We start from the raw sequence: 15076 nt of genomic DNA, 5'->3' as shown, positions 1-15076 counted from the left end.
ATAATCAGTGACTTGAAACCTCATCTCAGGTTCTCCTTGATGTCTAAATAAACTTAAAATACATTGTTTTATGGGTAGTGTTGAGACTCAGATCATTCACGATTTTTGGTCTCTCATGAAAAATGGGGAAACGTCACTTTCATTGCCTAATTCTGACTTCATGAAAATGATGGTAACATGTATTTATGATAAAAATGGAACCAAATGTGCTAGAAAGTTATTCCCTACAATACACATATGCATTTCAATCTCTCAGCGTGCCACTTTGGACCAACCCACACCAAAAATTAGAGATTTCATCAAACGATACCACAGCTGTCAACAGGACTGAATACATCGTGAAAAACTGAGGATTTGCCAACATGTGGAATTGAAAAGGATCTTGACCTCTTGTGTGTCTTGATCCTCATCTGCAAAACAGAGGTATCAAGCCAGAGGACAGGCATACCCGTTTCCCATTATGGGTTCCTGTAACTGTTAATACCGACTTTTAATGAGAAGTAAGACCTTATGAAGAAATAAAGCTTAAGACTCTTGTGCAGTAAGATAATTACATTTTTTTCCATAAAAGTAAGACTTATCATTTTGGTATTCTTAACACATTTAAATATAAGAAACTATAGCTGTCATTGTTACTCTTTTGGCATTTGTAATTTTTTGGTACTTCCTTGTTCTTCTTGTCTGATGTTGTTATTACTACACTAAGGGGGATCAAGTAAAAGCCCATTAGAAAATAATCCATTCCTGATCCACAGTTAAACTACTTAGATAGAGTTGCATATCCACTACCCCACTACTTGGCTTTTTTTTTTTTTTTTTTTTTTTTTTTTAACTTTCAGATCTGTACTTGATCATGCATCAGTTCACTGATACCTGTGCCTGTTTCTGTCTCAAGAATGGATGTGAAATATCACCAAACTCTTCATAACTCTCAAGTTAGATATTTTGAGGCAATACTTTACGGTCGGATGAACATGCCATTTTAGAATCAGATGATATGAGTTCAAGTTCCTATTTGACTATTTGCAAATTTTGGGCAGGTAACTTATCTTTCTGTAGGTCAGAGTACTTTGGTGTAAACCTGGAATCATAACTAGCCTATGCCATAGAGTATACAACATGTAGTGGTGTTTAATAAACAGTATTGAAAAAGAATCAGATCCTATAATCTGCGTAGTTTTGGAAACTGAATAACATACAAAATTATAATAAATCTACAGGAAAAAAACTACGCATAAATAAAAGGCCTTGCCATGTAAGAGGAGACAGCCTATTGGCCAAATTGAACTAAGGGGTTGACTTCCCACCCAAATCCTTTTTTTCAGATGATATCAAGGTGGCTGCCATTAAGTTGAAAGCAAAGGAAGTGAGTAAAGCACAGAGGCTAGAAACTAAAATATCAGAGTTGTTAGGCTGAAAGTCTGTGTCTAATGAGGTGTTTGGCTGAAGTGACTCACACTTGAAACTGATCTGAAGCAAACAGACTGTAAACCTACTGAATTTCTGCACTACTGGTATAGAAAAAAAATACTAGCTTACCTTACAAAATTCTGTTGAACCCATAAGATAACAATGGAGTTTCCAAACCTGTACTAGAAAGAAGCAGGCTATGACAGCAATGGAACCACCTCTTCAATACAAACCTTCATGGCCATAGAGAATAAACAACAAAGAAACACCTTCCTGAAAACAGAACCAGGGTTGCCAGATGAATAAACTAAGAAACATACTTTACTGTCAATCTCTGCCATTCCTACCAAGTGAGATTGATAACTCCTATAGATGACTGATTGTTTTGGGTTTCCTATTCTCTCCTTTCTAAATGGGAATTTTTCTTTCAGTTATTCTGTGGCTACCATACATTTAAATTACATTTAACAGAGTCAGAAAACGGAGGCAGATAACTTGTTTTCAGGCTTGCAGGTCACTATAATACGAAAAGCCACATCTAGATATAACAGGACTACACATTGCTCAAAGATTCTAGATTTCGAACAGCTAGGTAAGATTTTAAGGTTGTCCTTCTGAGGAGGAATTTATTATGCTCTATATGAAAAAACAAGAGAGTGCATGGTTATTGGGTGTCAAATCTGCAGAAAAAGTTGAAATTGAGTACACCATATTCTTTACCTTAGATTTCTTCCATAGATTTTACCCTGTTCTTGTCTGCTTGCGCTCAATGAACAGAGAGGAAAATAACAATATGAGAAACTCTTATTTAAAAAGAATTAAAAAGAGCTAATCATATTGAGCTTAGTTTTTTTTTCTTACCATTGGTAATTATTTTATATTACAAAGTGGATATTTGTTAATGTTTTTGGCTTACCAGCATTTAAATCTTCTTTCTACATTTGAAAAATATCCCATCCTTTAATTATAGAAGTTGAAATCATCAGGTGCCACTTTTCCAGCCTGCTTTGCAATTAGGGCATAAGCACATGGTTGAGGCACTACTTTTCCAAACTCTGAATCTGAAGTTAATAAAGCAAAGAAGCAGAGACACCACAGGCTTTCATTCCAATGAGGGTGGTCGCCAGAATATATTTTCCCAAAGTGACCCTACCCTGTAGCAGCATGCAGTGATTCACCATGAGTTCTGACAATGGTGCAAGCTGTGATGTCTGTGCCAGGTAGCAGTGATAGTTTAGCAGGATTAACCTGCAGTATGGTTTTGGGCATCACTCCTAACCTACAGCCCAGAATCTCCAGCCTTCCTAGAGATTCTATGACCTATCCAGGATCCCTTAGCAAATACCTTTCTTTTCTGCCTAAATTGCCAGAATTGATTTCTGTTGATTGCATCTGGGCACCTGAAAGGAAACATGTTGCATATACATGTTTCTTTGTAATGCATGATAGAAAAATATGTTGTTAGTATATATTAAGCTAAGTATACACAACTTCTAGGTGTAGCACAAAGAATGCATAACATTCAAGTACTCTTGTACATGCATGAATGCAAACAATCACCTAATCAGTATGGTCCCTTTCAGATCTAATAGCTTCTTTCCATTCCACAATAACAACACAGAAACCGACCAGGTACTTGTTCATTTATTCATTCACTACATATTTGTTAAGTACTTCCTGAATGTAAGGTACTGTGGGAGATAACAAATTTGTAATACATGATCACATAATTCCCAACTATGTGATTTTTAAATTTAGTAGGTAAGATAGTACACAAATAATGACAATGCAAGGCAATATGTGCTAAGTGCTTTATGAGTGGTAATGTTTCTAGAGCTGCATTGTCCAGTAGAACTTTCTGTGAATGAGATAAATGTTCTATAATTCTGCACTGCCTGATAAGGTAATCACTAGTCATACATAGCTACTGAATACCTGAAAGGTGGCTAGTGGGACTGAGGAATAAAATTTTAAATTTTTAAAAATTTATTTAAATTTAAACAGTCACATGTGGCTAATACCTCATGTAGTAGATAACACATATTTAGAGGTTCAGGAAAAGGCAAAAATATTTTGAAATGGGATTATAAGGGAATAGTAAGTATAATACTAGTTCACGATATTCATCAAGATAGGTATTGTTCTGTACACTTTACATACAAACAAGGAAACTAAAGCTGAAAGAAATTGTCTTCATAGTCCATATCAGTAGGAAGAGGTGGAGCCAGGATTTCCAGTTCAGCCACACAGTTTTTCCTCTGCCTACAGAAGCTCTTATAGCTTCTGAATACTTCATACAGTAGATGGGATATGGGCTGAGCTTTGAAGGACAATTAGACAGGATATACATACAGAGGTAAAGGAAGAATAGAAAGAAAGGCATGAACAAGACTTTGGAGACAAAGAGCAAGAAGGTTTAGTTTTATAGAATTACTAGCCTTGGGAGGTGGGGATGTTAAACCACACACACACAAAAAAATGTCTCCTATTGTTAAAGAATTTGAATGTCGGGCTAAAGGCTTTATTTAGTAGGAGATGTAAATTTACTGACGTTTTTGAAGGAAGGGTAGTGTTAAGATGAAGACGGTGTTTAAGAGAACTGATACAGGAGCAGTGATGTTGGATTGGTCCAGAAGGGAGAAAGAGAGAGTGAGCGAGCAGGTTGGGGGGTTACCAGATCACTTCAAAGATGAGCTCACGTGTCCCAAACTACCAAGGTGACAAGAAGAATGGGAAAGAAAAAAGAGAACTGAGAAAAGCTGGGAATGAAGCATTTCCTTGGCAGAAGTTGCAAAATGTTGGTCTTAAATGTCAGGCCACATTTGGTCACTAAGTGTATTTTGTTTGGCCCAAATAATGTTTGAAAGTTTTTATTCATGTGCCAACATTTTAAAATATAAAAGTTTTAAGTAAACAACCAGATTTATAGCTTTCCTTCAGGAAAAAAATGAGTAAATTTTCCAACCTTGGGATGACATTCAGTTTGGCATCAATTAGCTGGAACTGACTATTCATCCTTCTTTTATAGATAGGTAAGCTTTCTCCAGCACTTTGAGTACTTGTCTTTTCCCTTTCGTTTTATTCCTATCCTACTTCACTGATGCATGTTACTTTCCTGGCCTGTGGTTTACAGGAATAATAAGGGAACAACCGATAATTTTATTTTATTTTTTTGAGACACAGTCTCACTTTGTCGCCCAGGCTGGAGTGCAGTGGCTTGATCTTGGCTCACTGCAACTTCCGCCTCCTGGGTTCAAGCGATTCTCATGCCTCAGCCTCCTGAGTAGCTGCGATTACAGGGGCCCACCAACATGCCCGGCTAATTTTTGTATTTTTAGTAGAGATAGGATTTCACCATTGTTGTCCATGCTGGTTGCGAATTCCTGACCTCAGGCGATCCACCTGGCTTGGCTTCCCAAAGTGCTGGGATTACAAGTGTGAGCCACTGGGCCCAGCTGATAATTTTATTTTTAAGTTGCTAAAATAAAATTTCCTTTCCTTTTAGCCTCATTTAAACAAAACCTATTTTTTTTTTTTTTGGAGATGGAGTTTCGCTCTTGTTGCCTAGGCTGGAGTGCAATGGAGCGATCTCGGTTTACCCTAACCTCCACCTCCCAGGTTCAAGCGATTCTCCTGCCTCAGCCTCCTGAGTAGCTGGGATTACAGGCACGCGCCATCACGCCTGGCTGATTTTGTATTTTTAGTAGAGACGGGATTTCTCCATGTTGGTCAGGCTGGTCTCCAACTCCCGACCTCAGGTGATCCACCCACCTCAGCCTCCCAAAGTGCTGGGATTACAGGTGTGAGCCACCGCGCCTGGCACAAAATCTAAATTTTAAAAAATGGTACTTCAAATCCTTTGTTCTTGATGACCCAGACAAAAGCAGACACCTTCGGTGATGTCTACAAAGCTCACAATAACCACTTCCCTTCTTATTTGCCCAGAGAAATGCATTTTTGGTGACTACATTTATATATACATGGCCTTGCCTTCTGGCTGTATTGGGATGGACTAAACTTGGTAAGTGGAATCTCTTCTTTGGGAATTTGGGAGTGGGACTGAGAAAGACAGTAATATGCAGTGTGGGTGGAACTGTGACAGGTGAACTTGGATGCCATTGGCGGCCATTTTCCACAGGCCACATGGTCTGTGTAACACAGCAAGGGTGAGAGTTAGCTGCTGAGAAAGAAAAAAGCAGCCATGCAAAGACAGAATCAATGGCAAGAAATGGGAAAAGAATGCTCATGGGTTCCCAACAGCCTTCTGGCTCCCAGTTTAGGTCCATGTGAGGCCTGGTGGGATTTCTGCTCATGAGCTTAATAAATTATCTTTGCATAAAGCATGATTTACATTAAAGTAAATACCCTGTTTTCATTTAAAGAGTGATACTTCCAAACTAGAATTATACTATCATTTTTGTGTTAGTTTGTTTTCTACTTGTTCAAATAATATTATATATACACAGTATTAGGTAAATCTCCCTCCTCCTCAATCAAAAACATTTCAATATGAAAGAGAACAAATATACAGAATGATCTTGTCTGATCGATAAATAGGGGTCTATGTAATAAGAGCAGAGAACATTTACATTAAAACATAGTCCTTGGAAGAAATGGGATGCTGTTATTACAACTTTCTAGTGGGTTTCCTTTATAAGTCATTATATATAAGATGTCTCCACAGGGAAACTCGTTCCTATTACTGTTTTTGAATTTAGTGAATCTGTTAAAGGATGAAAGCCAACAGGGGTTTAATTTTACTTTTATATTAAAGGGTTTTTTTTCTCTGTAGAACTCAGTCTACTAAAGTTTCAAATTAAAGATACTATTTGGACACATGGTGGTGAAAGATTCTGAATCTTACATGAAAAAGGTAATAGTTGATAAGCATTGAGTGGAACTGTTACTCAATTTACTTTTCTTAATTCCAAAATCTTTTGCTTCACTTTGTCTGTTACAAAAATATTGTGCTATTTTTGAATATGGTATGAACTCATCTATGGAATGATTTATTACACATAATCATAATCTAGAAAAAATAATATCCCCTATAAAAAGATCCATAGTAGCCTATAACTGTCTATCCATCTCCTGCCTCCAAAGTTGGCTTCATGAAGATGTGCAAAAACTATGATCACTGCATTTAAAAAAGTCTCTATTACATGTTACATTTTTAAACAGTATAAATATAATCGATGGATGGCAGTCGGTTATACTGATACTCAGTGTGAAAAGAATGGTGGAACTATAGACACTGAATACCACTGTGCGAGGTATGATGTTTGCACTTTAAGAGGATTACATTTAAATGTATGAAGAATTTCTTTATTTCAGTGGAGTAAGGGCAAAGTTCTAAACTATTTTAATCAAATGGGACTGATTATTAAGAATTACGTATATTATTTACTATACACAAAGATTAGAATAAGGTATGTCTCTTTATACTCTTCTTGCTGGGTGAATAAACCTCTTAAAGAGTGAGGCTGAGTTAAATAGGTCTTTTTATTCCAGTTTATTTAGTCAATTTTATTTTAATTCCTCGTAGCTTCACTATCACATGCAAAGACTCTTTCCTCAGTTTTCTGGTGATCTTAAAGCTATTCTTGTTTCTTAGATGGTTTTCCTATAATTTATTTTATTTTATTTTATTTTGAGATGGAGTCTCACTCTGTCACTCAGGCGTGCAGCGGTGCGATCTCGGCTCACTGCAAGCTTTGCCTCCCAGGTTCACACCATTCTCCTGCCTCAGTCTCCTGAGTAGCTGGTTCTACAGGCGCCCGCCACCACGCCTGGCTAATTTTTTGTATTTTTAGTAGAGGCGGGGTTTCACCATGTTAGCCAGAATGGTCTCGATCTCCTGACCTCGTGATCTGCCTGCCTCGGCCTCCCAAAGTGCTGGAATTACAGGCGTGAGCCACCGCGCCCGGCCCCTATAATTTATTTTTAAGCTAGTGGGATGTAAAAGAAGTTAGATGAGTTAATTTATTCAGTTTTATAGTATTAAGCTGATAGGATCTCTTCTGTATGACTGCCAAACTATATTTGAACCAAAGGTGTCAGATCATAAAATCAGGCAGGCCAAATTTATCACATATGGACATAATTAAACAAGAATCACTAACCCAGAGCCACATGTAACATTAAGATAGCTTCTGAGAAACCAGATTCCCTCAGTATTAGAAAATGTGCCATTTTCCTTCATTATAGGGCCATAATCATTTGCCCTTGGATCTAGGGTGAGAAGTTGTGGGGTTGCTTCTCTTATTTAGGAATGGTAACATTTCCTTGAAATAGTTCCTTCTTTCTTATAATTGTCTCTAATGTTTGAAAACTCCACACACAGTAATATTCTACATTAGGGAGGTGGACCCAGTGTCGAGGCCAAGTAGTTTATATAGTGAAAATAATTCTTATCTCAAAGGGTTCAATGATAAAATAAGTATACACAATTTATAAACTGTTAAATAATATGAAGGTACTATTACTACTTTCACTGAAAAAAAAAAAAAAACTCAGCGATTTGGAGAACATCTACCTGGAATATACTCAGGGAAAAGGATGAAAAAAAAAAAAAAAAAGAGCGCCAATATACAAAAACGATTCCACAAAGACCATCAACAATCTTAATTTATTTTGTTTATGGGAATGTCCCTTTCATCCTCACTGAAGTAAGCTTCATTGAGATTTATGATCTGTGGACAAGTTGTTTAGCTTCTCTGAGTTTTGGTTTCCATATGTGTAAAATGAGGAAAATAGTAACATCCTTGAAAAATTATCATGAAATTAAATGAATGTGGCACATAGAAAGTGCACAATGGAATGGTAACTTTTATTACTATACTTGGTTTTCAAGACCATAGCATATTAAAAGGAAATGTCATATAATAATGAAGAAGCAACATACAGAGTAGTTAGATTATAAATTTCAAAGACAGATGTGGGGTTTATAGCTTAACTCCACCACTTACTGGTTGTGGGCTCCAGGAAAATTCTTTTCAAAGGTGTGTGGGAGGCTGCTGATACTGGCTTGGTTCATGAGAAACTGAGAGTTGTCACTGACACCTGAATCAATGTTTAACCCTCACTTTCTCAGGGCATGCTTTTCTACCTCCTGAATTAGGTTTTCTTATAATCTCTTGCTGCACTCTGCACTTTACCTTCCTAAAACCTGTCACAGTTATAATTACATAGATATTTCTATTAATGTCTACCTATCTCCATTAGGGTGTAAACTCTAAGAGGGAAAGGAACGTATCTACTGAATTCATTAGAGACTCATTGCTTCTAACACATCAAATAACCTCAATAAATATTTTTGAATGAATGAATGAGTGGATGAACGAAAAGAATATGATCTCTCTGTAGATTTCTCAGCACTTTTTGTGCAGAATGGAAACTAGATACGCTGTACAAGAAGAAAATGTGAATATGGAACTGGAAGACAGGGTATACTTGAAATTATTTAGCTATTGCACTCTTTCTGAAAAGAACAACAACAAAAAAAAGACTAGCTTTAAAATCAGACTTGCTTACTGAACTGATTGGTTAATTTAGTCAAATCACACTGGTTAGTAGATCAGTGCTCTTTATACAAGTTGCTCTTAACCAGTGTGAAAATCATATGGTGGGATAGATTTACTTTCTTTATAAATGAGTACCACAGTTATGATAATAGTAACATAATCCTGAGTATGTTATCCACATGACCTTCATGTATCCTATGTGGGTGTCTCAAAAGAAAAAAAAAGTAGAGAAGCACTGCTTTAGGCCAACGGTTTCTAACTTTTACATACTCCTGCAGAGTATGTTGAAATATCTTCAAAAATCCCAGGACTTTCAAAGGTGTTAAGAGAATCACAAAATGAAAGAAAAAAGTTAAGATTTCTTCTCGTGGCTGTAAAAATGTAAGCCTATGAAAAAACCTCTAATTTATGGAAAGTGTCTCCTCTCTAGTTACTAGTACAAAACTGTATGGTTAACTTTAAAAACGGTGCTTCCCATTTAAAACATTTTGTCTTGGCAACTTAAGAAGCCATATTACGGGACAGAAATCTGTTCCAATTTCCATGTGGAGATGTAGGAATTTCCTTTGGGATTAGTCTGTGTGAGCCATGGTTATGCAAACATACTTTAAATATTGAAATAATTTCATATTTATATACATTTTTTTCTTGTCTCAAAAAGGTTTTTGGAATGATATTTTGTAAACTCGACGATCCTAATCATAATTTAAAGAAAAAGGATGATATCTTATCTGAAGCAAAGTCAAGACTGAAGACTTGGTGTAAAAATAAAAATTTGGGAAATGAGTCCAAAATAACCTATGTTTTATTTAAATATATATTTTCAGGCAGAAGTGTTTAAATTCTAGCCTCATCACTTACTAGGTATGGGAATGTGGCCAAATATAAGAAAATAATAATCTAGTATAGCTTGGGAGCTGAATGAATAGGCTGTGTTGCTGAATACCTGGGTTCAAACACTGGCTCTATTACCTACCACCCTGGTGACACTGGGCAAATTTCGGAACTCTCTCTGCCTCAGTCTTCTCATTTGTGAAATGAGGATAATAAAACTATTGCTTCATAAGGTTGTTGTGGGCCTAAAAGAATACATGTCAAGTGTAGAACAGTGCCGGACTAATAATAAGTACTAAAAGTTTTAACTACAATTATGATCATTCATTTACTCAATTTAATTTAATTCTTGACTTGTTTACATTTCCTAGAATTTTAAATATTTAATTATAGGAAGCAAGTGAAATGTAAATGTACAAACAAAAACAGAAAAGGACTAGTACGAAAATTAAATCATGTTTATATACGGAAGTACCCTGCTGTTAAATCTATATTGATTTATAGCCAACTGATATTGCAACAAATAACCTAGAAGAAACTTGGATAGCTCTAGCTAATAAATTAGTTTGAAGACAACTTTCCAGACATATTACCAATCCTCCATCTTCTACTTTCTCTCCTCCCCCATCAGGAAAAATAGCAGAAAAAAATTATTTCAATCTGTTTTTAGAACAGGCAATTTCTTTTAAATCAGGGCTCACTATAGATGTCCTAATAAGAGGTCATTGATTGTCACGGGATAAAAGCAAAACCAACCCTGTTATTTACAAAAATAGAGTTAACATCATGATAACTAACCTACTCTGGATATACATCTAAAAATGAACACAGTTTGCAACCAGTGTATCAGTAAATTAATACATATTTCAAATGTTGGGACACTACTTACTATTTACCAGTCAAATCTCATTTTGATTTACAAATTGTATTTTCAGTGTTAGTTGTTAAATCTTATAGGAAAGTTCTTCATGAAGAAAATACATCTTATGTTATTCAAAACTTTATGAACTCCAAATCAACTGCTGAAAAGTTTAAAACAGCGAGTCATCCTCCTCGTGTTTTTTATTAGCTTAATTACAATGGCATTGCTGAAACACCAGAGATTGCGCTTTGAGCACAAACTCACCTTCGGTACTATCAACCCTCCACCTGTCTGTCTATTGTGTAACTCCTTCCCCTCACCCGATCGTGGGTTTTCATAGGTTGAGACTCCTGTTTCAAAGTTTTGCTGCTGCATTTCCCTTTAGTTTTCAAGTATTTCTGTCCTCCAGGCCAAATGCTAATACCCGGACTGCGAAGAGTAAACCAAAACAGAGTGGGGTGCATCCCAAGAGGCGCCGCCTTGCCTCCCACCAGTCTACATTCTCATTCAACTTCCAAGCACTTGTAAAATACTTCACAAGGAGAGCCTTTTCCCAAGTCGGCGCCTGTGGAGCTCTCCAAATAACCAAGAAACAACTTCTCTGCTCACCTGACGTGCTCTAGGGCTCTAGGGTTCTCGCCCCCCGGCACAGTCCCGGAGAGCAGAGGAGCTGGGACACTGCTACATGGAGTTCTCTCTGCCCCTGACAACCCTCCAGCCACTGACTTTCCAAACAGATAGAGACACCAACTACGGGGAAAGGGGTGTCTCACCTCCTTCTTCCTCCTCCAGGGAGTTCATGCAGGGAAAGTAGCCGGCCAGTGCCTCGAAGGAGGCAGACAGGCTGCTCCGGCTCTGGGAGCGCTGCATGGAGCGCCCTGCAGCGCCAGCACCCCCCAAGCCCTGCCGGCCCATCTTGGACGAGGACCCGCTTTTCCCTCGGTACAAGATACGCGGCGTCTTGGCGGCTGGGGCGCGACGTCCGCAGCGGTTCCAGGACCAGTGGGCCAGAAGCCAGGTTGGTGCCGGGGGACCCTGAGGCTCTGGCCCCTGCCTCCCTGACCTAGCCCGGAGGAGACGTGGCTTTCCTGGCCGCCGGGGCCTCCACTTTATTGGAGAGGGGTCTAGAGGAGGAGATAGAGGCGGTGGCGGACGGAGCGGCTGCTCGCAGTGAACGTCCGAGGTCTCGCCCCGGAGGGAGCTGAGAATCCTGGAGGCTGGAACTGCTGGAGTCTCGCTGCTCTCCCCGCGCAGGGAGATGCCGCTGATGCTGCGGTCTCCGCCAATCAGCGGCCGGAGGGGGAGGTGGCGGCGCGGCTGCACCTCGCCGGGCTGGTGGCTCCGGGGCGCGCGCCTCAGGTACCGGGCAGCTGCGCCGAGTAGCTCCCGCTGTTTCCTCTTCCCTCCGCGTAGTTAGGGCCAGGGAGTGGTGACTAATTAGGTGCAGTGAGTTAGGCATCTCAGATGAGTACACAGGTAAATTTCTGGTAGTCACTTTCCCTTTCCTCAGGTTCACAATTTTTTAAACGCTCCTCAAACACAGGCAAAAAATACTGAAATTTTCTTCAAGTCATGACACAAAGGCTCCTCAATTTTTACCAAGTTCCACGAAAACCTACAATTAAAGCTTTCTCGTTTGTTAAATGTTAAAATGATAAAAAGTGAACTAAAGAAATCAAGAACCGATGAACAGAAACACTGAAGAGCACAATGATCTCTATCAACTTTGTTTTAATTTTAGGAATTTTTATTGCCTTCTTTCTCTAAATTAAATAATCCACCCAGTATGGCTAAGAATGACAACATTGTAAGGCTTAACATCTAAGCAAAAGGTAACATCCTGTTAACATAAATATGGAAACAACACAAACAGAGTAGAGCAAAGTAGTTTATAAGCAACATTACACGATGCATCTGCAAACTGCACATCTCTATCCCGGAACCTAAAGCTACTTTAATTCCGTTTTCCCAGGAGTCAGATGATTGCCTTACTTTTTGTAACCTGAGACAAGTCATTCCACCTATTTCCCAATCTAGGGAGGTGGGAAGGTAGGTTACTATTCAGTCCTAACCCTGCCAAACATGACCATTGGGCGTGTGTAACAGGGGATTTCAACGTAAAATGTGAATTATACAATCTAAAATGGTTCATTTATTCAATAAATAGTTCCTATATAGTATATATGCACAAGCTACTTTCTTGATATGCTGAAAGATTCAAATACTCATTCAATTAATATTAATTGAGCTCCTAGTATATGCCAGGTACCATGGTAGATGTTTATATGATGATGCAACAGTGATCAAAGCAGCTAAAAAATCCCTGCTCTCATGAAGCTTACATTTTAGTTGCAGGGGAGAGACACAACAAATCAGTAAATTATATAGCGCTAGAAACGAGATGAATGCAAATAAAAAATTAAGTTAAGGGGTATGTGACACTGCAATTCAAAAAGAGTTGTCAGGCTGGGTTCTCACTGACAGTACGACATTTGAACAGAGGTATGAAGAACCTGAGGAAGTGGCTAGTCAGATATTCCAGGAAGAGAGTAAGTTTGAGGCAGAGAGAACCTCTAGTGCAAAGGCCCTGAGGTGTGATGTCCTGGTGTGACCACAGAACAGCAAAGAGGCCAGGGCAGTTGGAGTGAGTGGAAAGGAATGAAGGACAGAGAGACAAGAGTCAGAGAAAGACACAGGTCATGCAGAGCCTTGTAGGTATGATAAAGACTTTCTTTGTCCATTGCACATCACAATTTAGAAGGTATGAAAAATGCATACAAGTAATAATCCTTTTAAATCCACTTAAAATTAGGAAACTTTCCTATAAATAAGAGTTCCATGGTAAGAAAAAGTAACAACTTTAGCTGTTTAGACTTAGGTTCATCCAGATTTATTGCTTTTGTTTTCCTGATAGACTTGTCCTTTCTCATTAATGTTCCTACAACTCCCTGTTAGTCCAATTTCCTTTTCGTTATTTATCTTCCTCAAATAATCAGTATTTCAAAACAACATTGATAAAACCAGAGAATGCTATGAGTACTTTTTCAAACCACATCACTTTTATTCAGAGACTAGAAAATTTTATCAAATGAGATTTTCATTATAAGAATCATAGAATTTTAGAAACTGCAAGGACTTTATTAAAGGTCACCTAATGTTTTTCTAAACAGTGGGACACAAGTGAGTCATGAAAATAACTTATTAAGTTTTGATTAGGATTTTAAAAAAAATACAGTATCAGAGTTCAACCCAATGGTTAGTACATCAACTGCACTATTGTTTTATGAATATGTATGCTTATGTATGTGCGCATGTATGTATTGAGCTGTGATGTAAAATGTTTCTCACTTTTGAAAAAGTTTGAAAAACATGAATCTAATGTAATAAAATATGTACTTTAAGAGAAAATTTAGATTAAAGGTAAAACAAATATAGAAAATATATTTATATTTAAGAGGAAACAGCTGTTACCATACAAATCTAATTATACTCAGAGAAATGGGGAAGTTTACCAACCAGTCAGACTCTCCTAAAGATTAAGTTACTTGTTTAGAAAAATTTGAGTACTTTTGACTGGATATCCCTAACTTCAGATCGGGGGAAGGTATCAAGGAAGAGGGATTGAGCAGAAAATCTTAAAGAAATAAATTGGCAAGCTGCGCTCAGGTGGTTCATGCCTGCAATCACAGCACTTTGGGAGGCTGAGGTGGGAGGATCACTTGAGCTCAGAAGTTTGAGACAAGCCTGGGCAACATAGTGAAACCTCATCTCTAGAAAAAATTAGAAGTAAAAATTTAGCCAGGTGTGGTGGTGCACGCCTGTAGTCCCAGCTACTCAGGAGGCTAAGACAGGACAAAGGCTTAATTAAGCCTGCAAGGTTGAAGGTGTAGTGAGCAGTGATGGTCTCACTGCACTCCAGCCTGGGTGACAGAGTGGGATTGTGTCTCAAAAATAAAATAAAATAAAATAAATTGGCTGGGGATGCATGGAAAACTTTTATTTTGGTACTCAGGGACATCACAATGATGGCTGAAAGTCATTTTGGAAAAAGATTTCTTGGGTTTCTGCTAGTGACTGCCCGGGGAAGGGGAGTCTGAGAATGGAATCAGTGGTTATGCCTGAGTTGCCTGGGCCCTGCCTTGTCTGTGTTAATAACCTGGTTTCATGAACCAGGAAAAAGTTAATCTGGAATAGTCTAGATGTGTCTACTACATGACCACCACTTCCCTCTTGCAGTTTCAGAATAAGGTTGTCCTGGGAAGCTTTTTGATACTTTTTTCCTAGGATCTTACAGATATAGATGAGTGATAGAAGAATGGTACAGGTAGAGTAGAAAGAATGAAAGAGAAGGAAGAAAATAATCTTATTTAGGGGAAGAAAGCTTTAAGGAAAGAGTGTTGGCACAGAGGTACCAGAGTGACAGACCCACAATAATGGCCAGAGACTT

At 38.2% G+C, this 15076-nt stretch overlaps 1 protein-coding gene across 3 annotated transcripts in view; it reads right to left on the bottom strand.

Annotated features, from left to right (window-relative positions):
• LOC105532356 (regulating synaptic membrane exocytosis protein 2-like) overlaps nucleotides 1-15076 on the bottom strand; it is a 176858-nt gene that overhangs the window by 16935 nt on the left and 144847 nt on the right. Inside the window, exon 1 of one of the 3 annotated variants that reach the window (XM_011970536.1) lies at nucleotides 11403-11855. The exons of the other annotated variants lie outside the window; for them this stretch is intronic. Coding sequence (XP_011825926.1) covers nucleotides 11403-11544 — 142 coding nt within the window. The 5' untranslated portion in view covers nucleotides 11545-11855. Of the gene's footprint in view, nucleotides 1-11402; nucleotides 11856-15076 lie in introns of those variants that run through there. 3 annotated transcript variants of the gene reach the window in all.

The sequence above is a fragment of the Mandrillus leucophaeus genome, unplaced genomic scaffold (assembly GCF_000951045.1).
Source record: "Mandrillus leucophaeus isolate KB7577 unplaced genomic scaffold, Mleu.le_1.0 Scaffold950, whole genome shotgun sequence".
Classification (NCBI taxonomy): Eukaryota; Metazoa; Chordata; class Mammalia; order Primates; family Cercopithecidae; genus Mandrillus; species Mandrillus leucophaeus.
This window is presented reverse-complemented; position numbering and strand designations above follow the sequence as displayed.